Here is a 27410-nt window from a genome sequence, read left to right on the forward strand (position 1 = left end):
CACACTGCTGCCACTGTGTGTCGGTGGTGAAGGGAGTGAATGTTTGTGGATGGGGTGCCAATCAAGCGGGCTGCTTTATACTGGATGGTGTCGAGCTTCTTGAATGTCGTTGGAGCTGCACCCATCCAGGCAAGTGGAGAGTATTCCATCACGCTCCTGACTTGTGCCTTGTAGATGGTGGACAGGCTTTGGGGAGTCAGGTGGTGAGTTACTCGCCTCAGGATTCCCAGCCTCTGACCTGCTCTTGTAGCCACACTATTTATATGGCTACACCAGTTCAGTTTCTGGTCATTGGTAGCCCCTAGGATGTTGATAGTGGGGGATTCAGCGATGGTAATGCCGTTGAATGTCAAGGGGAGATGTTTAGATTCTCTCTTGTTGGAGAGTGTCATTACCTGGCACTTGTGTGGCATGAATGTTACTTGCCACTTATCAGCCCTAGCCTGGATATTGTCCAGGTCTTGCTGCATTTCTGCACGGACTGGTTCAGTATCTGAGTCACGAATGGTGAACATTGTGCAATCAGCGAACATCCCAACTTCTGACCTTATGATTGAAGGAAGGTCATTGATGAAGCAGCTGATGATGATTGGGCCTACGACACTACCCTGAGGAACTCCTGCAGTGATGTCCTGGAGCTCAGATGATTGACCAACAACCACAACCATCTTCCTTTGCGCTAGGTATGACTCCAGCCAGCGGAGGGTTTTCCCCCCGATTCCCACTGACCTCAGTTTTGCTCGGGCTCCTTGATGCCATACTCGGTCAAATGCTGCTGCCTTGATGTTAAGGGCAGTCACTCTCACCTCATCGTGAGTTCAGCGCTTTGGTCCCTGTTTGAACCAAGGCTCGAATGAAGTCAGGAGCCGAGTGGCCCTGGCAGAACCCAAACTGAGCGTCACTGAGCAGGTTATTGCGAAGCAAGTGCCGCTTGATGGCACTGTTGATGACACCTTCCATCATTTCACTGATGACTGACAGCAGGCTGATGGGGCAGTCATTGGCCGGGTTGGACTTGTCCTGCTTTTTGTGTACAGGACATACCTGGGCAATTTTCCATATTGCAGGGTAGATGTCAGTGTTGGAGCTGTACTGGAACAGCTTGGCTAGGCGCGCAGCAAGTTCTGGAGCACAGATCTTCCGTACGATTGCCGGAATATTGTCAGGGCCCATAGCTTTTGCAGTATCCAGTGCCTTCAGTCATTTCTCGATACTACGCGGAGTGAATCGAATTGGCTGAAGTCTGGCATCTGTGATGCTGGGGACTTCAGGAGGAGGCAGAGATGGATCATCAGCTCGGCACTTCTGGTTGAAGCTTGTTGCAAATGCTTCAGCCTTATCTTTCACACTGATGTGCTGGGCTCCCCCATCTTTGAGGATGGGGATATTAGTGGAGCCACCTCCTCCCGTTAGTTGTTTAATTGTCCACCACCATTCACGGCTGGATGTGGCAGGACTGCAGAGCTTAGATCTGATCCGTTGGTTATGGGATCGCTTAGCTCTGTCTATCACATGCTGCTTACGCACTTTGGCATGCAAGTAGTCCTGGGTTGTAGCTTCACCAGGTTGACACCTCATTTTGAGGTATGCCTGGTGCTGCTCCTGGCATGCCCTCCTGCACTCTTCATTGAACCAGGGTTGGTCTCCTGGCTTGATGATAATGGGAGAGTGGGGGATATGCCAGGCCATGAGATTACAGATTGTGGTAGAGTACAATTCTGCTGCTGCTGATGGCCCACAGCGCCTCATGGATGCCCAGTTTTGCATTGCTAGTTCTGTTCGAAATCTATCCCATATAGCACGGTGATAGCGCCACACAACACTATGGACGGTATCCTCAATGTGAAGGCGGGACTTTGTCCCCACAAGGACTGTGCGGTGGTCACTCCTACCAATATGGTCATGGACAGAGGCATCTGTGGCAGGCAGATTGGTGAGAACGAGGTCAAGTATATTTTTCCCTCCTGTTGGTTCCCCCACCACATGCCGCAGACCCCAGTCGAGCAGCTATGTCCTTTAGGACTCGGCCAGCTCGGTCAGTAATGGTGCTACCGAGCCACTCTTGGTGATGGACATTGAAGTCCCCCACCCAGAGGACATTTTGTGCCCTTGCCACCCTCAGTGCTTCCTCCAAGTGGTGTTCAACATGGAGGAGTAATGAGTTATCAGCTTAGGGAGGGCAGTAGGTGGTAATCAGTAGGAGGTTACCTTGCCCATGTTTGACCTGATGCCATGAGACCTCATGGGGTCCGGAGTCGATGTTGAGGACTCCCAGGGCAACTCCCTCCCTACTGTATACCACTGTGCCACCACCTCTGCTGGGTTTGTCCTGCCAGTGGGACAGTAAATACCCGGGGATGGTGATGGCAGTGTCTGGGACATTGTCTGTAAGGTATGATTCCATCAGTATGACTGTCAGGCTGTTGCTTGACTGATCTGTGGGACAGCTCTCCCAACTTTGGCACAAACCCCCAGATGTTAGTATGGAGGACTTTGCAGGGTCGACAGCGCTGGGTTTGCCATTGTCGTTTCCGGTGCCTAGGTCGATGCCGGGTGGTCCGTCCGGTTTCATTCCTTTTTATTGACTCTGCATGGTTAGATACAACTGAGTGGCTTGCTAGGCCATTTCAGAGGGCATGTCAGAGTTAACCACATTGCTGTGGGTCTGGAGTCACATGTAGGCCAGACCAGGTAAGGACAATAGATTTCCTTCCCTAAAGGACATTAGTGAACCAGATGGGTTTTTACAACAATTGACAATGGTTTCATGGCCATTAGACTAGCTTTTTAATTCCAGATTTATTAATTAAATTCAAATTCCACCTTGTGGTGTGGTGGGATTCAAACCCATGTCCCCAGAGAAATACCCTGGGTCTCTGAGTTACTAGTCCAGTGATACTACCACTACGCCACCGCCTACCCTATTGCGGTTCTGGGAGGGCAAGGGTTGAGAGCATAAATGCTATTAGGTATGGAAGATGATTTAGGTCTTCCATTTTTCCAATAAAATAATTTTACTATTAATCAATCGAGATATTTGCTGCTCAACAGGGAAGAACTTAAAATAGACTGGCAAAAGCAGAGAGCTGAAAACTGTTATTTTTCCAGTGTTACTCTTACAACATCCCTGCAAGACCTCAAAATTAATCTCTTTGTAATTTCCTTACTGCTTCACAATGAGGTTTGCTGCCTTTGGTACTTAAGGCCTACTTCTTAAAGCCCAAAGTCAGCTACAAATGTATCTATTAGCCAGTACAAATATATTCTATTTAAAAGATCTCATCTGTGGAAGAATTCAAAACCGGTTAACAGATGTGCTGCGTGTGGTTTCTTTATTTTGGGGAGAACCACAAACACTATTGTAGCATTAGAAATTGGTAAACAAACCTAAACAGTTAGGGTCTACTAATTATCAGTACAATCATTTTACACTTGGCAACTTATTTTATTTACCTCTAGTGGAGATGTAGATCCTCTATTTTTAGGGGAGCCTGATGGAACGGAGTCTGCTTGATAGCTGTTGGAATTCTGCAGCTGAGATAATTTTCTGTTAAAGATTCAGAACACAAAAAAAGTCAGATCCATCTTTTCATCTTGGACCTGTGCAGTCATATCTAGCGTTTTTAGTACATCCACGTACAGCCAGAATTCTATTTCTGTCCGAAACAAACTACTGCAAATGCATTGGGTGCAATGTGTACTGCAGTCTGAAGCCCAAGAAATTAGCAAAAGTGCAAATCAGAAACCAGTGGATTTGCAAAATTAAAACAAATGTCCCAGAAGAGAGTTTCAAATGGCCAGATCCATTACTCTACCATCTTTGTTTCAATGCGAAACAGTTTCAAATATATAAAGCCACTAGTGGTGAATTCAGTAATTGACCGTCGGCTGCACTGAAGCCAATTGATGTTCAGCTGCTTTCACCTCACACCTGTTATGAAAGTGCTTCCATTTTAAAAATATTTTTTGAGGACTCATGTTTAAAAATTGTGGAAATGGATTAATTTGAAAGACTGAAGAGATTCCATAGATGCGGGACTTCTTTTTAAAAAAGGTCGTTGGAAGGATTTGAGATTTTGTTTCCGAATATCTGGATGTCAGACTAAAAAGGCCAGTGGAGAACATCGCATCTCTTATCCTTTTTTCCTTGAGGAAAAAACAAGTATTTGGCCAAAGTATATTTTTTTATTTTTGTTAAGAGATCTCTGCCGAGAAAACTTCTTTATTTTTTCTTTAACCTGTGTATGTGTTTTGGGCTAATTCAGACAGGAACTTTCATATTTCAACCTGCGTGTTAATGTCATAGAGTCTTAGAGTCGTAGAAGCAGGCCCTTCGGCCCACCGCGTCCATGCCGACCATAATGCCCATCTATACGAACCCCTCCTGCCTGCATTAATTCCACATCCCTCTATGCCTCTCTCATTCAAGTACCTGTCCAGATGACTCTTAAATGTTGCTACTGTTCCTGCCTCCACCACCTCATTCCAGATACCCACTATTCTTTGTGTGAAAAATTTACCCCTTTGATCCCCTTTAAACCTCCTCCCTCTCACCTTAAATCTATGCCCTCTAGTTTTAGTCACCCCTACCATGGGAAACAGACTCTGGCTATCTGCCCTATCTATGCCTCTCATACTTTTATATACCTCTATCATGTCCCCTCTCGGCCTCCTTCGCTCCAGGGAAAACAGACCCAGCCTATCCAATCTCTCTTTATAACTCAAGCCCTCCAAACCAGGCAACATCCTTGTGAATCTTTTCTGCACCCTCTCTAGCTTAATCACATCTTTCCTGTAGTGCGTCAACCAGAACTGCACACAGTACTCCAAATGCGGCCTAACCAACGTTATGTACAACTGTAACATGACATCCCAACTCTTGTACTCAATGCCTCGGCCGATGAAGGCTAGCATCCCATACGCCTTTTTCACTACCCTGTCGACCTGTGTTGCCACTGTCAGGGAACTATGTACTTGCACCCCAAGGTGTCTCTGCTCAACAACACTCCCCAGGGCCCTGCCATTCACTGTATATGTCCTGCCCTGGTTTAACTTCCCAAAATGCATCACTTTGCACTTGTTTGCATTAAATTCCATTTGCCAATCCCTTGCCCACTTTCCCAGTTGATCTTTATCCTGTTGTAACCTTAGACAACCACCTTCACTGTCCACTATACCACAAATTTTAGTGTCATCTGCAAATTTACTAATCATGCCCCCTACATTCACATCCAAGTCATTAATATATATGATAAACAGAGGGCCCAGCACCGATCCCTGCAGGACACCACTGGTCACTGGCCTCCAATCTGGAAAAACAACCCTCCACTACCACCCTCTGCCTCCGGTCACCAAGCCAATATTGTATCCAGTTGGCTAGCTCACCCTAGATCCCATGTGTTCAAACCTTCTGGACCAGCCTACCATGCGGGACCTTGTCAAAGGTCATGCTGAAGTCCATGTAGACAACGTCCATCACCCTGCCCTCGTCAATCCTCTTGGTCACCTCCTCGAAAAAGTCAATCAGATTCGAGAGACATGATTTCCCACGCATAAAGCTATGCTGACTATCCCTAATCAGACCTTTTCCTTTCCAAATGCATATAAACCCTGTCTCTCAGAATCCCTTCCAATAACCTTCCCACCACTGATGTAAGGCTCACCGGCCTGTAGTTCCCTGGCTTATCCCTGCTGCCCTTCTTAAATAAAAGCTATCCTCCAGTCTTCTGGTACCTCACCCGTGGCTAACAATGATACAAAAATCTCTGCCAAGGCCCCAACAATCTCCTCCCTTGCTTCCCATAGCAGTCTAGAATACACCTGGTCAGGTGCTGGGGATTTATCCACCTTAATGTGCTTCAAAACCTCCAACACCTCCTTCCTTTGCAATGTTGATATGCTCCAGGACATTGCTGTTCCCTTCCTTGAACTCACTAGCTTCCATGACCTTCTCCACGGTAAATACAGACGAGAAGTATTCATTTAAGACCTCGCCCATTTCCCATGGCTCCACACCGATTACTACACTGATCTTTAAGGGGACCTACTCTCTCTCCCTAGCTACCCTTTTACACTTAATATACTTACAGAATCTTTTAGGATTCTCCTTTATCTTATCTGCCAGGGAAATCTCATGGCCTCTTTTCACCCTCCTAATTTCCTTCTTGCGTACTCCTACATCCCCTGCACTCCCCAAGGGACTCGCTTGATCCCAGCTGCCTATACCTGACATATGCCTCCTTCTTTATCCTGACCAGATCCTCAATATCCCTTGCCAACCAAGGTTCCCTAAACTTGCCAGCCTTGCCTTTCCATCCAACAGGTACATGCCAGCCCTGAACTCTTCCCATCTCACTTTCAAAAGCCTCCCATTTGCCAGACGCCCTTTACCTGTAAACAGCCTCTCCCATTCAACTGTTGAGAGTTCCTGCCTGATGCCATCGAAATTAGCCTTCCCCCAGTTTAGGGCTTCAACCAGAGGACCAGTCCTATCCTTTTCCATAACGATCTTGATGCTAACAGAGTTATGGTCACTGGTCCCAAAGTGCTCCCCCACTGACACATCAAACATCTGCCCAGCCTCATTTCCTAAGAGGAGGTCGAGTGTAGCTCCTTCTCTAGTCGGACCACCCACATACTGCTTCAGAAAACTATCCTGGACACACTTAACCATTTCTTTCCCATCTGATCCCTTAGCACTAAGGCAGTCCCATTCAATATTAGGGAAGTTAAAATCACCGACTATTACAACCCTATAATTCCTACACCTATCTGTGATTTCCCTACATATATGCTCCTCCACTTCCCTCTGACTATTGGGGGGCCTATAGTATAATCCCATCAAAGTGATCACCCCTTTCTTATTTCTAAGTTCTACCCATATCGCCTCACTGGACGTTCCCCCCCGGGATATCCTCTCCAAGTACTGCCGTGGTGTCCTCCCTAATCAATAGTGCAACTCCCCCTCCTCTCTTACCTCCACCTCTGTCACGTCGGAAAGATCGGTACCCCGGAACATTGAGCTGCCAGCCCTGCCCATCCTTCAACCACGTTTCCGTAGTAGCTATAATATCACAATCCCATGTCCCGATCTATGTTCTGAGTTCATCTGTCTTACCTGCAAGGCTTCTTGCATTAAAGTAAATGCAGTTTAGCCTACCAGACCTTCCACGCTCCCTGTCCGGCCTGCCTACTGGACTTGCTTGCTTTACCCTCTACATTTGCCTCAACTATCTCGGAGAGACTACTACTTTGGGTCCCACCCCCCTGCAAAACTAGTTTCAACCCTTCAGAGTATTACTAGCAAACCTCCCTGCAAGGATATTGGTCCCCTTCCAGTTCAGATACAATCCGTCCCCTCTTGTACAGGTCACCTCTGCACCAGAAGAGATCCCAATGATCCAAGTAGCTGAAGCCCTCCCGCCTACACCAGCTCTTCAGCCACGCATTCATTTGCCTTAACCTGCTATTCCTACCCTCACTAGCACGTGGCACAGGAAGTAATCCTGAAATTACAACCCTAGAGGTCCTGCTGTGTCTTGCATCTTGATTGAATAAGTTGGGTTTTATAATAAATTAATTTTGTTGTTTATTAAAGAAAGCTGGTTGGTGGATTTTATTCTGAAATAAAAACAGAGTACATAATTGGCTGTATCGGTAAGTGGGTAAAACATTTAAATATATGTTGTAACCAGTGGAGAAGTGGAACTCGAGAAAGACAGTGCACTCCTCCAGCCTCTGTCATAACACACCGGTTGGAATGTACCTTTTGCAGTAGAATTGCAGTCCAGTGCCAAGCAAACTTCAGTAAGTTTCCAAGATATACAGCCGATCAATGTTAAAAACCATGGGAATATTTTAACCCTACCCAGTCTTGGCTTCGCCAGGTCAACCTGGTGGCAAGTAGATCCAGGGTTACATGAGGTCCAGAAACTAAGTTATTTATTAGCTTTTCTTGTTTTTGTTGGGCCAGGAGGAGGAGTGCTCCTACTTGCCCCATCTTCCCGCTCCTACCTCGATTGCAAGGACCTCTCAAATCCCCTCCTAAACACTTGCTTGACTGTAGGGGCCATCCCTCCGCAGGAAGCCAGCTAGCACTTTGCTCCCAATCCAAGAGTGTGGGAAGAGAGACACGGATGGGGCCATGTAGACAAAACCTGGGAAATTTTAACTCCCAGACCTCACTTTGCAAAGGACAAGATATTTTCCCGTCCGCCTCGGCCCGTGTCCACAGGGCTCCTGCCTGGAGTTCAAATCAGCTTTCACTTCACTGGAAAACTTCATCAACTTTGCTTCCAATTTCCACCCTTCTCACCCTCACATGGTCCATCTCCGACACTTCCCTTCCCTGACTTCTCTGTCTCTATCGCTGGAGATAGGCTGTCCACCAATATTCATAAGCCTTCCAACTCCCAAAGCTACCTCGACTACACTTCCTCACACTCTGCCCTCTAAGAACTCCATTCCATTCTCTTAATGTTTTCATCCCCAACACGTGTTCCGATGATGCCACCTTCCACGACAATGCTTCTGATATGTCTTCCTTTTCCCTCAACCGAGGATTTCCCCCCACTGTTGTTGACAGGGCTCTCAACCGTCCTACCCATTTCCTGCACTTGTGCCCTCTCACCTTCCCCTCCTCCCAGAACCGCAACAGGGCTCCCCTCGTCCTCACTTTCCATCCCACCAGTCCTCGCATCCAAAAGATCATCCTCCGTCATTTCCATCACCTCCAAATACATCTTCCCCTCTCCTCTCCTGTCAGCAATCTGAAGGCATCGTTCCCTCCGTGACACCCTGGTCCACTCCTCCAGCACCCCTGACACCTCGTCCCCTTCCCATGCAATCGCAGGGGGTGTAACACCTGCCCTTTTACTTCCTCTCTCCTCACCATCCAGGGCCCCAAACGCTCCTTCCAGGTGAAACAGCGATTTACGTACTTTCAATTTAATATACCATACTCGCTGCTTACAATGCGGTCACCTCTACAGTGGTGAGACCAAACGCAGATTGGGTGACCACTTTGTGGAAGACCTCTGCTCAGTCCCCAAGAATGACCTTGAGCTTCTGGTTGCTTGCCATTTTAATTCACCACCCTGCTCCCATGCCAATATTTCTGTCCTGGGCCTGCTGCAGTGTTCCAGTAAACATCAACTTAAGCTCGAGGAACAGCACCTCATCTTCTGATTAGGCACGCTACAGCCTTCTGGACTCACTGAGTTTAACAATTTCAGAGCATGACTGCCATTTTATTTTATTTTGTAAACCATGGGCCTGTTTTAAACATGTTTTTCAGGTTTTTGATTTTGGACAGAGCTGTTAATTATTCTGCCATTAACAGACTCTCTGGACTAATGCTGTCTTTTGACAACCATTAGCACTCCCTTTGCCTTTGTTCCGTGACATCTTTGGTCAATTAATCTCTCCTGCCCTCGGCCCCATCACACACCTTCCCATCTGTTCTTCTCCCCCACCCCTGCTCCCCCTCCCCCTTTTCACTTGCTCATAGCCTATTCTATTTCCAACGTTTGCTAGTTCTGATGAAAGGCCACAGTCCTGAAACATCAACTGTTTCTCCACAGATACTGCCAGACCTGCTGAGTATTTCCAGCACTTTGTTTTTATTTCGGCTTTCACTTTATTGTGCCAGGAGAGCCAAGGCTCCAATTCACGAGCATTAAAATTTACTGACCATTCAGAAACAATGTTGTCACTGCACACAGTGTAATTCATCTCTGTCATAGAATCATAGAGTTACACAGCACAGAAAAAGGCCTTTCAGTCCACTGTGTCTGTGCTGGCCATCAAGCACCTAACTATTCTTATCCCATTTTCCAGCACTTGGCCCGTAGCCTTGAATGCTATGGCGTTTCAAGTGCTCATCTAAATACTAGTCATTCATTGCACTGCACAACAGCAGTCACAGACTAGAACTTGTATAGTAACTGTACCCTTCATGCTATTTTCTGTAATACAGTAATTCTTCCCCAACAAGCAAGTGACCTCCCAATCAAATAGAATTTATTGCAACTTTCTCTTCTAAATTAGACTAGGTCATGATGCAAGCACCCTCGACCACATTCCACAGCATACTACTCGCCACGATCTCAGCACTACCCCAGCCCGACACGAGATCGAAAAGGACATCAGACAGCTAAAAAATAAGGCCGCCAGCATAGACGGGATTCCTGCTGAAATTCTAAAATACGGTGGAGGCGCATTCTTGACACAAGTACATGGTCTCATCTCCCTCATCTGGAAAGAGGATAGCACACCAGGGGATCTCAGATGCCGCAATTGTGACCATCTTCAAAAAAAGGCAACAAGATCGACTATGGTAACTACAGAGGGGTATCCCTGCTGTCCGCCACAGGGAAGGTCATCGCAAGAGTCCTTCATAACCGCCTCTTCCTTGTGGCTGAAGAGCTCCTACTGGAATCACAATGTGGATTCCATCCATCAAGAGGCACAGTGGACATGATCTTCACAGCAAGACAACTCCAAGAAAAATGTAGGGAGCAGCAGCAACTTTTATAAATGGCCTTCGACTATCTACCGGGAGGGATTATGGAACATCTTCCTCAAATTTGGTTGCCCAGAGAAATTAGTCATCATTCACCGCCTGCTGCACGACAACATGCAAGCTGTAATCCTTGCTAATGTATCTGCCACTGACCCAGAGTGCAAACTGGGGTCAAGCAAGGCTATGTCATCGCACCAACGCTCTTTTCCATCTCTCTCAGCACAACACTCCACCTCATCTCCTTGAAGCTCCCTGCTGGAGTAGATCTACTTTACAGGACGAGCGGCAAACTATTTAACCTACGTTGCCTCCAGTCCAAAATAAAGGCCACTCCAATCTCGGTCATTGAGCTGCAGTATGCTGACTATGCTTGTGCGTGCGCACAGAGGCCGAGCTTCAAACCCTCATCGATTCAGTTACCAGGGGACATAGGTTTAAGGTGCAAAGTTTAGAGGGGATGTGCGAGGCAAGTTTTTTTTTTTTTTATACACAGAGGGTGGTGAGTGCCTGGAACTTGCTGCCAGGGGAGGTGGTTGAAGCAGATACGATAGCGACGTTTAAGAGACATCTTGACAAATACATGAATAGGAAGGGAATAGAGGGATATGGGCCCCGGAAGTGCAGAAGGTGTTAGTTTAGGCAGGCATCAAGATCGGCCCAGGCTTGGAGGGCCAAATGGCCTGTTGCTGTGCTGTTCTTTGATGCATTCACGGAAGCGTATGAAAGAATGGGCATTAAGATAAACATCTGGAAGACAAAGGTTCTCTACCAGCCTGCTCCCGCAGCGCAACACTGTCCCCCTACAATCAAGTTCCACGGCAAACTACTGGACAACGTTGATCACTTCCCATACCTTGTGAGCCTCCTCTCAGCAAGGGAAGACATCAATGATGAAACTCAGCATCGGCTCCAGTGTGCCAGCACAGCCTTCGGTCGTCTGAGGAAGAGAGAGTGTTTGGTGACAAAGACCTCAATCCTGGCACCAAGCTCATGGCCTACTGGGCCAGAGTGTTATATGCCCTCCAGTGTGTGTCGGAAACATGGACACTGTACAGTAGACATCTCAAAGCCCTGGAGATATATCACCAGCGGTGCCTCCACAAGATCCTGCAAATTCAGTGGCAGGACAGGTGCTCCAATATCAGTGTCCTCTCAGGCCAACATCCCCAGTAGCAAGACACTGGTCATGGCTAGTCAGTTACGCTGGACGGGTCACATCGCCCACACGCCTGACACAAGACTCCCAAAACAAGCTTTCTACTCCGAGCTCTGTCACAACAAGAGGCTACCAGGAAGGCAGAGGAAACGCAACAAGGATGTCCTTAAAGCCTCCCTGAAAAAATGTGACATTTCCACCGATTCATGGGAATCCCTTGCCCGACATCATCCAAAATGGAGAAGCATCTGCGAAGATGCCAGTAAGTTCGAATAACGTTGACATGCCCAGGCAGCGACCAAGTGCAAATAGCAGAAGGAGCATTCAGAAATTCAAGGACCCCATTCACTTACCTCACCAAACACCATCCGGCCCCACCTGTGGCAGAGTGGCAGATCCAGAATTGGACTATTCAATCACCTAAGGACCCACAACTCTGCAGTGGAAGAAAATCATCCTCGTTCCCGAGGGACTGCCTAAGACGACTCAAAGCCTCCTCAACTACTCTGCCTGTAATGAGCTTGATGCAATAAACCCAATTTATTGAAGACAGACTTTAAAAGGAAACTGTTTTAGACAAAAGTTATGTCAAATCTGTTCTTGACAAGCTGATTCATAGATATACTTGATGTTAAAACATTAAACCCTTGCTTTTTTTAAACAGCTTTAAAAATTAGCAAAAGCAATAAAAAGCTTGTTTATATTGTGCAAGACACAGACTAGTGCCACCATTGCTCTACATGTTGATTTTGCACAACCAGCGGTAATCTCAGTTATCTTTGACAGGAGTGACTTCTGGAAAGAACTGGTAAACAAAGCCTTGGCAAATCCAGCAAGCTACTTTGGGGTTGCCATTGTCAGTGCCATCTGCACAAACAAGGCACTTGTACTTGTCAACAGCTTATGTTAGCATAGATTATTAGCTCGTCACAATGCACGAGACATTGAATACTTCAATAGAATCATCAGGCTTAAATGTCAAAATATACAGCATGGGAAATATTCAGACAGTACATTAGCATCAAGGTGATATGCTAGCATAGGTTACAATAATTAGTAGAAAATTTAGGCTGTTATCTGGATAACAAGATCTTGAAAATTAATACACTTTGCAGAACCATGCAGGCAACATAAAATACGAAGAGGAGATCTTCACTTTCAAAAACACCTCCTTGAATTAGACTTTACATATTGACTTGCTTTATATACTGATTTGCATTACAAGTCAAATTTAGTTTTGGAACAATAGTAATCATAATATACTTGCAATTAGCAACAACCCTGCTCTAACAAGTGCACACACGAATGGGCAAGTGCAGAGGTTTTAGGTAGAACATATTGGGCGGTGCGATACGGGATGGAGTGTCAGGGTGGTGTAGTGTTGAGTGCTTTGCTTGAAACTTTCGCAACTTAAACTTTTAGACTGCACAACAAAAACTGGTTTTATTACTTCTCTTCATTACTTAAGGAGTTCTTATGAAAGCTCTACACCCACTTTCAAAATTTAATTTGCTTTTTATCTTTTCAGATGCTGATGGATCTGGTGTGTATTACCAGCAATTTTTTTTTCCAGGCTTCTAACTTTACAATGATTTCTTTTAAATTATGCCACTTTTTCCCCCCAATTGCATACTCTATCCAGCAGGCTCACTTTCTAATCTGTTGTGAAATGAACTTTAACCAGTGGATCAGAATCTTTCCTTAAAATAATTCAGAATCTATTCTGTAAAAATAGAATTGTATATTTTTCAACTAAACCATACTTTTTCCTTTAAGTAAATTGAGCAGAGTCATTTTTTCCTTAGGTCAAACCTTGTAACATTTACCCAAGAACACACAAAATAATACATTTCAACATCAGGGAAGAAACACAAAAAAAAAAGCATACTGGACATAAAACAAATCTAGGCGAAAGTAAATGGGAAAAAAGTAGTATGGCAACATAAAGCGGTGGATTTTGTTTTCAAAACATTTCATCTAACCTTAGAAGTGGTCAAGATTTGGAAGGAGTAAAAACTGGCCAAGACATGAGAAATTCCCTGTTCTTCTATAGTGCCATGAGACGGACAGCATCTCCAACAGTGCAACATCCCCTCAGTAATGCATTGAAATTATCAGCTTAGATTAGGTGTTCAAGTCAGAGTGGGGCTTGACTCATGGCTGTCTAACTGAGGCGAGAGTACTAACACTGGGCTAAGGATCAAAATCTGACATGAAAAGTAGCTATTCCGTCAGGAAAAAAAAAGGAAAATGAACTGCATCCTTAGTTATTGATCTCATCTAGCAAAAGACTAACTCATTTTTCTCTACTGGTTCCGAATTCCAGCTCAGAAAAAATTAACAGTATTTTTTCATATCTGTCAACAGCCTCTTAAGATACATGCCATTTGGCACAGTAAAGCTCATCTCTCCAATACTTTACCTTATTCAGCTTTGCATCCTACTGCATTGTGAATGCTTCTAATGTCTTTGGCGCTACCGCATTGTTCATTAAATTATTCCAAAGACTTAGCCCCATTTCAGTAAAGACATTTTTTGAATCAAGTTTTGAATTTGTTTCCCCAATTCTTCAGCATGAGATGCTGTCCATCTCATGGCACTATAGGAGAACAGGGAACTTCTCATCCTGTCTTGGCCTGTTTTTACCCCTTCCAAATCTTGACCCCTTTTAAGGTTAGATGAAATGTTTTGAAAACAAAATCCACCGCTTTATGTTGCCATACTACTTTTTTCCCCCCATTTACTTTCACCTAGATTTTGTTTTATAATGTCCAGTGTGCTTTTTTTGTGTTTCTTCCCCTATCTATGTTAAATGACTATCTTCTGTTCCTACTGGCATAGTTTAGTTTGAAGCAACGCTCTGGATTGTCTTTATATTTGCCATTTAATTATTTATTTGCCTTAGAGGTCCATAAACAACAATTTCTCTGGAGATTGAGTGTTTAACCTTTTCTAACCTTTCCTCACAGTTTATCTATGGTGCTGCTCTTTGCATCCTCTACAATGTGCTGAAGTCCCTTTCAAAGCATGGTGACCAAAACAGTACTTGATGTGGGTTACACAGTAAAGGCTCTGTATAGCCTTGTAAACTTACAGTTCACTGTGTATTTTAACATTCTATTTGCTTTAATTGCTTCCCCCCATTGCCTCAATGCTGAAATGGTCATTTCCAGATCCCAATTTAAGCTTCAATGTGCTAATCCAATCTCCTTCAATGTATGCTGAAATCACAAAAAAAAACTCGATGAAATAACAGTTAAGAAATTGAGCAATGTATGGGTGGACAATGAACTGGCTGCAGGGAGCAAAGTATGGCTTTCAGAGTTGTTGAGAACCTATGACCTGGTGAGGTTATCTTTAAGCACACTACTAGCAAGGAGACTGACTGTGGACAGCCTAATCTAGTTTGGTACTAAGCAAGTTCCAATTGATATCCTTGAATTTCTTTCTGGGGATATCTCATCGGCTAGTTGTCCAGATATAGAAACAAAAATACTGGAAGTACTCAGCAGGTCTAGCAGCATCTTTGGATAAACAGAGCTAACATTTTAGGTCAATGAAATTTATAACGCTAACTCTGCTTCGTTCTCCAAAGATGCAGCCAGACTTGCTGAGTTTTTCCAGCATTTTCTGTTTTTATTTCCGATTTCAACAACCACAGTATTTTGCTTTTGCGTTATTATAGCTGTCTAGATACCTTGCTCAGTATCTGAGATAACAGCTCATTTGCGAAAACCTCAGGTTGAAATTAAACGTAATCCAGAATGACTTGTTTTTGGGAATAGCCCTGGTAAACTAAGATGGTGGCATTTGGGTAGTTCTGCAATGGTAACTCTAACTATGCTTAAACAAAGGAAGTAGAAACTCCTCCACAACAATTTGGTGAATGTAAAAACTACTAACTTTGCAAGTTTCGCTTGCATAAGTTTAACCATCCTGAACTTATTTGAAATGAAGCAATGAATTTGGAACAACAGAGCCTGAATGTTCAGCTTTATACTTCAATACTTCTAAGAGAATTGCTTTGCATTCAAAACAAATGATAGCAGTAGATTTTTCACAGCAAACAAAGCTCTATCTCAGTCTCTTTAAACAAAGACTGTTGCCCTCATGCATGGAAGCAATAGCTGGCTACATACATCCATGTCACTGACAGAACAGCTGGACTATGAATGAAGGAAGCCCGAATACCTATATCAACCAAGAAATCAGTTTGTTTCAAATTCTGAAAATTTTCTGCACAGCATCCACGTTGGGTTGAACATTGTGTGCTAGCTTTGGTATTTAAAACATCAACTAGACAATTTTGTCCAATGCACTGAACTGGAACCACCTGATGGGTGCAGAAGCAGGAAGAGATTTTGGCTGCCTTTGCATGCTTGGCATAGTCACTCCAGCAACTCCCATCAACTCTTCAAGGCACTGAAACTGAGTTTTATTTGAAGTTCCTTCGAATAATTGATGATTGGCCATAGAGTCTTGTGCAATTATAGAAATGTATCAAATGTGCAGTCCAGTACAATGCATTACCAATTAACTTGACAAGATGATTATTTATATGGGAGATTTTTGAAGAATGATCAATTTTGTTCTAGAATGCAATGTGCCTGGCTCTCATCAAATGATTCATATGAATGACATAATAAAAAAGGTTTATTAAAATAAATTATTGAATCTGAGATTGTGAAACAGTGATTCATTACATACGCAGCAATCATGACAATCACAGGAAAATGCTTCCTGTTAACAGATGTTCAAACCAGGACTGAGCATAAACCGAAAAACCTTCAATTGTAACTCTAACAAGCTGAATATAAAATTGAATTCAGTCCGAGCCAGAATACGGTAATAATACAGTAATGATACAACTGAAATAAAAGATTTCACCTCAGAAGTATTAAACATATGCAGTTAAAAGCAATTCTTCACCCCTCTCAATAAAGATGCAGAGATGTTGACCATCTCGGTAATGAAGTCGTCCTATACTAGGCTGGTGCCCTGAATGATCCCTCCTTTGATTTGCTTAGTGTGTACCATCTATAAGATGCACTGCAGCAACTTGCCAAGGCTCCTTCGACAGCATCTTCCAAACCTGTGACCTCTACCACCTAAATGAACAAGGCCAGCAAATGCATGGGAACACCAAGTTCCCCTCGAAGCCACTCACCATCCAGACTTGGAACTATATCGCCATTCCTTCTCTGTCACTGGATCATAAACCTGAAACTTCCCTTCCTAACAGCACTGGAAGAGTACCTACACCATATGGACTGCAGCGGTTCAAGGCGGCAGTTAACCATCACCTGCTGAAAGGAAATTAAGGATGGGCAACAAATGCTGGCTTTGACAGCAATGCTCACGTCCCATGGAAGAATTCAAAAAAATTATTGTACATGAAGGACAATGAAATTAGTTGTTTTAGTAAAACTGGGAAATAGTTTCTCACTTCCTGTGAACCATTTCTCAAAGCTTTCTGTCCATTTGTTGTCATCCAAAACTCAGCTGAACAAAGAAGAAAATTACAGCACAGGAACAGGCCCTTCGGCCCTCCAAGCCTGCGCCGATCCAGATCCTCTACCTAAACATATCGCCTATTTTCAAAGGGTCTGTATCTCTTTGCTTCCTGCCCATTCATGTATCTGTCTAGATACATCTTAAAAGACGCTATCGTGTTCGCATCTACCACCTCCCCTGGCAACGCGTTCCAGGCACCCACCACCCTCTGCGTAAAGAACTTTCCACGCATATCCCCCCTAAACTTTTCCCCTCTCACTTTGAACTCGTGACCCCTAGTAATTGAATCCCCCACTCTGGGAAAAAGCTTCTTGCTATCCACCCTGTCTATACCTCTCACGATTTTGTACACCTCAATCAGGTCCCCCCTCAACCTCCGCCTTTCTAATGAAAATAATCCTAATCTACTCAACCTCTCTTCATAGCTAGCACCCTCCATACCAGGCAACATCCTGGTGAACCTCCTCTGCACCCTCTCCAAAGCATCCACATCCTTTTGATAATGTGGCGACCAGAACTGCACACAGTATTCCAAATGTGGCCGAACCAAAGTCTTATACAACTGTAACATGACCTGCCAACTCTTGTACTCAATACCCCGTCCGATGAAGGAAAGCATGCCGTATGCCTTCTTGACCACTCTATTTACCTGCGTTGCCACCTTCAGGGAACAATGGACCTGAACACCCAAATCTCTCTGTGCATCAATTTTCCCCAGGACTTTTCCATTTACTGTATAATTCACTCTTGAATTGGATCTTCCAAAATGCATCACCTCGCATTTGCCCTGATTGAACTCCATCTGCCATTTCTCTGCCCAACTCTCCAGTCTATCTATATTCTGCTGTATTCTCTGACAGTCCCCTTCACTATCTGCTACTTCACCAATCTTAGCGTCGTCTGCAAACTTGATCAGACCACCTATACTTTCCTCCAAATCATTTATGTACATCACAAACAACAGTGGTCCCAGCACGGATCCCTGTGGAACACCACTGGTCACACGCCTCCATTTTGAGAAACTCCCTTCCACTGCTACTCTGTCTCCTGTTGCCCAGCCAGTTCTTTATCCATCTAGTTAGTACACCTAGGACCCCATGGGCCTTCACTTTCTCCATCAGCATACCATGGGGAACCTTATCAAATGCCTTACTGAAGTCCATGTATATGACATCTACAGCCCTTCCCTCATCAATCAACTTTGTCACTTCCTCAAAGAATTCTATTAAGTTGGTAAGACATGACCTTCCCTGCACAAAACCATGTTGCCGATCACTGATAAGCCCATTTTCTTCCAAATGGGAATAGATCCTATCCCTCAGTATCTTCTCCAGCAGCTTCCCTACCACTGACCTCAGGCTCACCGGTCTATAATTACCTGGATTATCCCCGCTACCCTTCTTAAACAAGGGGACAACATTAGCAATTCTCCAGTCCTCCGGGACCTCACCCGTGTTTAAGGATGCTGCAAAGATATCTGTTAAGGCCCCAGCTATTTCCTCTCACTTCCCTCAGTAACCTGTGATAGATCCCATCCGGACCTGGGGACTTGTCCACCTTAATGCCTTTTAGAATACCCAACACTTCCTCCCTCCTCATGCCGACTTGACCGAGAGTAATCAAACATCTGTCCCTAACCTCAACATCAGTCATGTCCCTCTCCTCGGTGAATACCGATGCAAAGTACTCGTTTAGAATCTCACCCATTTTCTCTGACTCCACGCATAACTTTCCTCCTTTGTCCTTGAGTGGGTCAATCCTTTCTCTAGTTACCCTCTTGGTCCTTATATATGAATAAAAGGCTTTGGGATTTTCCTTAACCCTGTTTGCTAAAGATATTTCATGACCCCTTTTAGCCCTCTTAATTCCTCGTTTCAGATTGGTCCTACATTCCCAATATTCTGCCATGTCCTAACTCATACCAAGTCCCGTTCAGCTATTACCTGTGCTCGCAGACTTACACTGGCTCCCAGTCAAGCAATGTCTTTCTTTTAAAATTCTCATTCTTGTTTTCATATCACTCCATGGCCTTGGCCCCACCCATCTCTAATCTCCTCCAGCTTCACAACCCTCAGATATCTGCACTTAAAGGATGAGAGGGTTGTCCTATGATGAGGGGCTGAGTAAATTGGGCCTATATTCTCTCGAGTTTAGAAGAATGAGAGGTGATCTCATTGAAACCTACAAGGTTCTGAAGGGGCTTGACTGGGTAGACACAGAGGTCGCTTCCGCTGGCTCGGGAATCTAAAACACGGCGGCACAGTCTCAGGATAAAGGGGAGAATCATTTCCGATGGAGAAGAGCAGAAATTTCTTCACTCAAAGGGTTGTGAATCTTTGGAATTCTCTGCCACAGAAGGCAGTAGGTGCTCCATCGATGATTATATTTAAGGCCGAGATACAGATCTTTGGTCTCTTGGGAAATCAAGGGATATGGGGAGCAGGCAGGAAAGTGGAGTTGAAGCGCAAGACCAGCCACGATCGGATTGAATGGTGGAGCAGGCTCGATGGACCGTATGGTCTACACCTGTTCCTAATGTTATGTTCAGCTAATTTTAGACTCTTTAGCATCCCGATTTTAATTGCTCTACCATTGGCGGCCAAGCCTTCAGCTGCTTATGCTCCAAGCTCTGGGATTCCCTTCCTACACCTCTCCACTTCACTTTCTTCCTTTAAGGCACTCCCTAAAACCTCCCTTTTTGACTAACCTTCTGGTCATCTGATCTAATATCTCCTTTTGTGGCTCAGTGTCATTTTATTTATTTATTTAGAGATACAGCACTGAAACAGGCCCTTCGGCCCACCGAGTCTGTGCCGACCAACAACCACCCATTTATACTAACCCTACAGTAATCCCATATTCCCCATCACCTCCTTACACTAGGGGCAATTTACAATGGCCAATTTACCTATCACCTGCAAGTCTTTGGATGTGGGAGGAAACCGGAGCAACCGGCGAAAACCCACGCAGACACAGGGAGAACTTGCAAACTCTGCACAGGCAGTACCCAGAATCGAACCCTGCTCCCTGGAGCTGTGAGGCTGCGGTGCTAGCCACTGCGCCGCCCTGTGAAGGGCCTTGGCATGTTTTATTATGTTAAAGGCACTATAAGTTGTTGTTCCTTTCAGAACTCTAATCACTGGCTCCACAGTTGCAAAGATTGAACAATCTGTATTTTTCTTTTTCTTTTAAAAAGAAATACCAGAGCAAGGTTAATTTGATTTACCTGGAAACCACTCTGTCAAACAGTTGCCGATCCTCTTCTGAGTAACCAGGCCAGTCCCGCTGAACCTCCTTATACACAAAATCCTTCACAGTATAAGAGTTGTCTTTTGGGTTTATATTAGCCACCTGTAAGAAAGGAAGCTTTTATGCCAATGGGAACTGTGATCTTAGATTAACCATATCTAACAAATTAAAAGTAAAACTGTGCTAAAATATTACGATTGTTATTAGGCACCCATGTAATGGCAAATCAGAAATTAAAATTATCAGCTTGATAGTTAGTAACACCCTTGCGGCAAATAAAGGTCATGAGTTCAAAACCCACTTCAAGATTTCAGCATATAATCTAGGCTGACAGCCTATTGCAATATGAAGGGTGTGCAACTTTTGTTGTTAAAGCAAAATCCCATGCATCTGTCCAATGGTTCAGGCAGATGTTAAGCTATTTGAAGAACAAGAAGCTCTCTCCATGTTCCAGCTATTATCGTCCCTCAATTAACATGACCAAAGATAGACCAACTTGCCATTCATCTCACTTCATGAGATCTCCCATGCCTACTTAACAGAAGTGCTTTCAGATTACTAAGGTGCTAAAATCCAAGTCTTTAAGGCAATTTAAAAAAAAGTTATAAGGTTGTACTAGTCCCAATGCATTTAATCTTAAAATCTTCTCCGAGCAATTACAACATTTCTGGGGAAGTTTTAAAAAGTTCCCGAGTTGAAAAATGGTAAAACAAAAGGTTTTCTTCAATGGAAAAAAAAACTTAACAGCAACTTGGTCCTGCTCAAGCATATGTGGTGCTCCAATAAATACATAGCATTTAAGAATTAATTATTTAATTTGTTTTTGAACTCTTCCCTCATTTAGTGAAGGGAAAAGTTTTTTAAATCCCTATCAGCAAACAAGGGATCAGACACCCGATTTATGTCCATATGTCTCAAGTCCCTTATTCATTAAAATAAAAGCAAAATACTGCGGATGCTGGAAATCTGAAATAAAAACAAGAAATGCTGGAATCACTCAGCAGGTCTGACAGCATCTGTGGAAAGAGAAGCAGAGTTAACGTTTCGGGTCAGTGACCCTTCTTCCGAAGAAGGGTCACTGACCCGAAACGTTAACTCTGCTTCTCTTTCCACAGATGCTGCCAGACCTGCTGAGTGATTCCAGCATTTCTTGTTTTTATTCCCTTATTCATTAGTTTGTTAAATTAAAATTAAAATGAAGTTAGATATAAAAGTTAATTTTCTTTCCCCCACCTCCCACACTGTCCAAGCAATAGTGTGAACTCAAAAATTCATCTTGGAGTTCAGTCCCTTACCACTTTGGGATTTTTGAAATGTGGGTTGGAGGGTAGCTAATGTAACCCCACTATTTAAAAAGGGAGGCACAGAGAAAGCAGGGAATTATAGACCAGTCAGCCGGACGTCAGTAGTGGGAAATATTCTAGAGTCCATTATCAAAGATTTTATAGCAGAGCACTTAGACAACAGTGGTAGAATTGGACAGTCAGCATGGATTTATGAAAGATAAATCATGCTTGACAAATCTACTCGAATTCTACGAGGATGCAACTAGTAGAGTTGATGACGGGGAGCCAGTTGATGTGGTTTATTTGGACTTTCAGAAGGCTTTTGACAAAGTCCCACGTAAGAGATTAGCATGTAAAATTAAAGCGCATGGGATTGGGGGTAGTGTATTGCGATGGATAGAAAATTGGTTGGCGGACAGGAAACAAAGAGTAGGGATAAATGGGTCTTTTTCCGAATGGCAGGCAGTGATTAGTGGGGGTACCGCAGGGATCGGTGGCAGGACCCCAGCTATTCACAATATACATTAATGATTTAGATGAGGGAACTAAATGTAACATCCCCAAATTTGCAGATAACACAAAACTGGGTGGGAGGGCGAGTTATGAGGAGGATGCAGAGAGGCTTCAGGGTGATTTGGACAAGTTGAGTGAGTGGGCTAATGCATGGCAGATGCAGTATAATGTGGATAAACATGAGGTTATCCACTTTGGTAGCAAAAACAGGAAGGCAGATTATCTGAACGGCTATAAACTGAGAGGGGAATATGCAGCGAGACCTGGGTGTTCTCATACAGTCGCTGAAGGTAAGCATGCAGGTGCAACAGGCAGTAAAAAGGGCAAATGGTATGTTGGCCTTCATAGCGAGAGGATTCAAGTACACGAGCAGTGATATCTTGGTGCAATTATATTGAGCCTTGGTGAGGCCACACCTGGAATATCGTGCGCAGTTTTGGTCTCCTTATCTGAGGAAGGATGTTCTTGCTATAGAGGGAGTGCAGTGAAGGCTAACCAGACTGATTCCTGGGATGGTGGGACTGACATATGAGGAGATGGAGTAGGATTATATTCACTGGAGTTCAGAAGAGTGAGGGGGGATCTCATAGAAACCTATAAAATTCTAACAGGACTTGACAGGGTAGATGCAAGAAGGATGTTCCCAATGGTGGGAGTGTCCAGAACCAGGGGGTCATAGTCTAAGGATACGGGGTAAATCTTTCAGGACTGAGATGAGGAGAAATTTCTTCACCCAGAGAGTAGTAAGCCTGTGGAATTCTCTACCACAGAAAGCAGTGGAGGCCAAAACATTCCAGGTTTTCAAGAAGGAGTTAGATATAGCTCTTGGGTCTAAAGGGATCAAAGGGTATGGGACAAAAGCAGGAACAGGTTACTGAGTTGGATGATCAGCCATGATCATAATGGATGGTGGAGCAGAATCGATGGGCCGAATGGCCTATTCGTGCTCCTATTTTCTATGTTTCTATGCACCAGCTGTGGGAAATCTTTTATAACCCACAATTCAAGACAAAATGATTAGCATTAAAAATATTAGGGTTAGTCAAAAAATATTAGAGACAGCCAACATGGATTTAAAGAAGGAAAGTAATATTTATGAAATTTAATGATTTTTTTTTTTAGTTTTGACTGACTGAATAGATGATGGTAATGGAACAAATGTAGTTCATGGGGATTTTCATAAGATGCTCAATAAGGTGTCACATAAGAGGCTGGTTAGAAAAATGCAGGTGAATGATACAATAAAATGCACCAACATGGAGAAAATATAAGCTAGTGTATAGCAAAAAGATTTAGGGTAAATGGGTGTTCCTCAGACAGGAAGTTATGTAATTCAGGAGTCAGTGCTAGGTCCACTTTTATTCCTGGTGTATGATTTGGACTTGGGTATACGTAACAGAGAAATGTTGATGACATAAAACTTGACAAATTGGAAAACAACAAGGAGGACTGTTAAGATGTCAGGACGACAGACAGATTAGTAGAATGGACTGACATATGGCATTTGCAATTTAATTTGGTAAGAAAGTAGAAATACATTTTGGGAGGAAAAACAAGGAATGAGTATACACTTAATGGAAAGATGCCAAAGGGTGTGGATGAACACACACCCAGGAGTTAAATAAATATCATACCCATAAAGTGCAAATGCTGGTAGATAAATGCCAACATTGTGTTTCTTTTGGGAATGTCTATGGATGTTACTTATGTGGACTTCCAGAAGTCATTTGATAAAGTAACTCATAAGAGACTGTTTCGCGAAAGTTGAAACTCATGTAATTGAGGGCAAATTATTGACCTGGAGAGCAAATTGGCTGAGTAGCAGCAGACAAACAATGGGCAGGTACACTAATTGAAGGATGTGATTAGTGTATCCTGCAAGGATCTCAATTATTCACTGTATTTATGACTTATATGATGGAATAGAAAGCCACATATTCAAATTTGCTGACGACACAAAGAAAGGCAGAAAGCAGTGTGGATGGAAGCACAAAGTTAGAGAGAGATATTGATAGATAAATGAATAGGCAATGTGGGCAAATGTGAGGTCATCCACTTGCATCTGTGCTCCCTTTTCTCATCAATTAGAACAAGTTTTTGTATGGATTTCTTTTTTGCAATAGAAAATTGAATAATCTGCTAGCTAATTGCCCTGCTCTTCATAGTTTCTTCCTCCTCTTCAAATGTTAACTTTTCCATTAAAAGATCCAATGGTCTCTGTCTCATTCAAACCGAGACCTTGAAGTAGACTTCAAAGGTGGTAGTAAAATACATTGCATTGGTTGTTCAGAATTGGTTGGTCTCCCCAGTCCTTAGCAGTTTCCCATTTGTAACTTTACCATTTTATCCATACTTCCCTTGCCTCTTCAGTTACAATTTGCTGCTACCTTACTTTGACTAATCAAGCGTGATAGGGAATGTTCAATGCAAAGTAAACTTAAAAGGAATTGCATGCTATGTGTAAAACTTCTACTGCATAGATATAAATATTACACACAAATGTACAGTACTTTCATCTTGAGTGTTCTTTTTATTCATTCATTCATGGGATGTGGGCGTCGCTGGCTAGGCCAGCATTTATTACCCATCCCTAATTGCCCTCGGGAAGGTGGCAGTGAGCTACCTTCTTGAATCGCTGCAGTCCATGTGGGGTAGGTACACCCATAGTGCTGTTAGGAAGGGAGTTCGAGGATTTTGACCCAGTGAAGGAATGGCAATACAGTTCCAAGTCAGGATGGTGTGAGGCTTGGAGGGGAACTTGCAGGTGGTGGTGTTCCCATGCATCTGCTGCCCTTGTCCTTCTAGGTGGTAGAGGTCACAGGTTTGAAAGGTGCTGTCTAAGGAGCCTTGATATGTTTTGTACTATTTTACCATTTTCACTATTTTCTTTTGGGCCTCCTTATCTCGAGAGACAATGGATACGGAGGCCCAAAAGAAAATAGTGAAAATGGTAAAATAGTACAAAACATATCAAGGCTCCTTAGACAGCACCTTTCAAACCTGAGGAGCTGCGGGACCCGAGAGAAGTCCTGTGAAAAGGTGCCCCGAACACCCAAAACATCCACGAGCGGCCCCCCCGGCCGCAACTTCAAAGCGCCCGCGGGAGATGGCTCGGAGAGCATCTGCAGCGCACTGTCGGCAATGCTGCATGCCTTTATTTAAACCACTGCAAAAAAAAAAAAAAAACCCTTAGCAAATGTAATCACCTCTAAGTCTGCCAAATGATGCTTCACCTCCCGAAGGACGTAGATAAGCTTTCCGGACGTCGATGGTGGGCACTGAGGAAATGGCTTATTACCTGCACCAGATTCCACCCCCCCTCCCCCCCCCCTTTACCCCCCTTCCGCCCCCGTCCCCTTCCCTGCTCCACCCTCTCAGCTCACCCCCTCACAACCCCGTCCCAGCCCGCCCCCCCCCCGCACCATCTTCACCCCGCACCCCCTTCCCCTGCACCCCCCCCCCACCCCCTCCCTCTACCCCTCCCCCTTGCATCCCCTCCTCCCACCGGCACCATCCTACACCTGTGTAGGGGCCCCAACAACCCAACTGCCTTGTGGGCGTCTCGGGAGAGACCAAGGCTAAGGGAGTAAACCCTAACAGAAAATCCGGAGCGGAACCCCGTAGGCGGTCATGTGTCACCTTTGGCATGTTTCCGGCAGTTCCTGCAGCCATACTGGTGCCAAACGTCGTGTCCTGCACTCCTTTGGACCCCACCAGAAAGGCCGAGAGGGGGGTTTTGACGACTGGGCAACTCTCAACCTCCATAAATTTGCCCAGGCATGCATTTTCACTATTTACTTCTTGCAATAACTATGAAACCAAATCTATATTCAGTATTTTCCATTGCCATTTCCTTTAATTTTGTACAAAATACCCTACTACAGGAACAAAAATATAGGAGCTAATTTTAATATATTAATTACAATTTTGCCTCAAACTAATGCACAATTCATCAGTCCCTGCAGTAAAGGCTCAGCTGTTCACAACCAGCTATGACAAGCAATGTACTGCTCTTGCAGCATTTTTGAGTTTAATACAATTCAAATAACGTGGGCTGGAATTCTGTGTTGGGCGTAAGGACCCGCCCACAGCCAAAGTCAGGGACAAGCCTGCTTCCGCCAGGCCTGGACACTGCGCAGTGATTTTACGTGACCCAGGCCCTTAAATGGCCTCAGGTAGGATTTTGCCCCTCTGAGGCAAGAGGTCCCACCTCCAAGAGCTGCTGGCCAATCAGCAGGCCTGCAACTTTCAGTCCTAGCAGCACCACCATGGGCTTCATCCTAGGGTCTCAAAACAAGTGGCTAATGAGGCAGCAGATGCGCTGGTGTTACCTTTCCAAAATTCGTTACATTCTGGAAAGGTTCCATCAGACTAGAAAATAGCAAATACAACCCCTCTATTCAAAAGCCGTGGGGGTGGGGAGGCGTGGCAGTAAACAGGCAACTACAGGCCAGTTAACTTGACGTCTGTTGTGGGGCAGGTGTTAGAATCATGAAGGAGACTATAGCCGGGCACTTAAAAAATCTCAAGGGAATAGTCAGCAGGACTTTGTGAAAGGGAAACCATGTTTAACCAACTTATTGGAGTTCTTTGAATGAACATGTGCCCTGGATAAAAGGGGAGCCTGTTGACATACTGTATTTGGACTTCCAAAAGACATTTGACAAGGTGCTACATAAAAGGTTATTGTGAAAAGTTGGAGTTTATGGTGTAGTGGATAACATTAGTGTGGATAGAAGATTGGCTGGCTGGCAGAAAACAGAGTATGCATAAATGGGTCCTTTTCTGATTGGGAGGATGTGACCATTGGAGTCCTGCCAGGATCTGTGCTGGGACCTCAACTGTTACAATTTATATTAATGACTTAGATGAGGAGAACGATGGCATAGTAATTAAATTTACAGATGACAAAAATAGGTAGGAAAATGTGTTGCGAAGAGGACATAAGGAGCTTGCAGACCAACATAGATACGTTGAGTGAGTGGGCAAAAATCTGGCAGATCAAGCATAATGTGGGAAAATATGAAGTTGTTCACTTTGGCACAAAGAATAAAAAAAAGCAGAGTATGACTTAAACGGGAGAACGACTGCAGAACTCCGAGGTGCAGAGGGATCTAGGTGTTCTAGTGCATGAATCACGAGAAGTTAGTATGCGGGTACAGCAAATAAT

At 44.2% G+C, this 27410-nt stretch overlaps 1 protein-coding gene across 4 annotated transcripts in view; it reads right to left on the minus strand.

Moving 5' to 3' along the window:
* ell2 (elongation factor for RNA polymerase II 2) overlaps positions 1-27410 on the minus strand; it is a 214071-nt gene that overhangs the window by 86117 nt on the left and 100544 nt on the right. For all 4 annotated transcript variants that reach the window (XR_010974870.1, XM_068029729.1, XM_068029730.1 and 1 more), the window contains exons 6-7: positions 20419-20543; positions 3454-3547 (exon numbers count right to left, since the gene is read on the minus strand). Coding sequence is in view for 3 of the 4 variants with exons in the window: in XM_068029729.1 (XP_067885830.1) it covers positions 3454-3547; positions 20419-20543 (219 nt within the window). In the remaining variant the exon portion in view is untranslated. The remainder of the gene's footprint in view (positions 1-3453; positions 3548-20418; positions 20544-27410) is intronic.

This window comes from Heterodontus francisci, chromosome 4 (assembly GCF_036365525.1).
Source record: "Heterodontus francisci isolate sHetFra1 chromosome 4, sHetFra1.hap1, whole genome shotgun sequence".
Classification (NCBI taxonomy): domain Eukaryota; kingdom Metazoa; phylum Chordata; class Chondrichthyes; order Heterodontiformes; family Heterodontidae; genus Heterodontus; species Heterodontus francisci.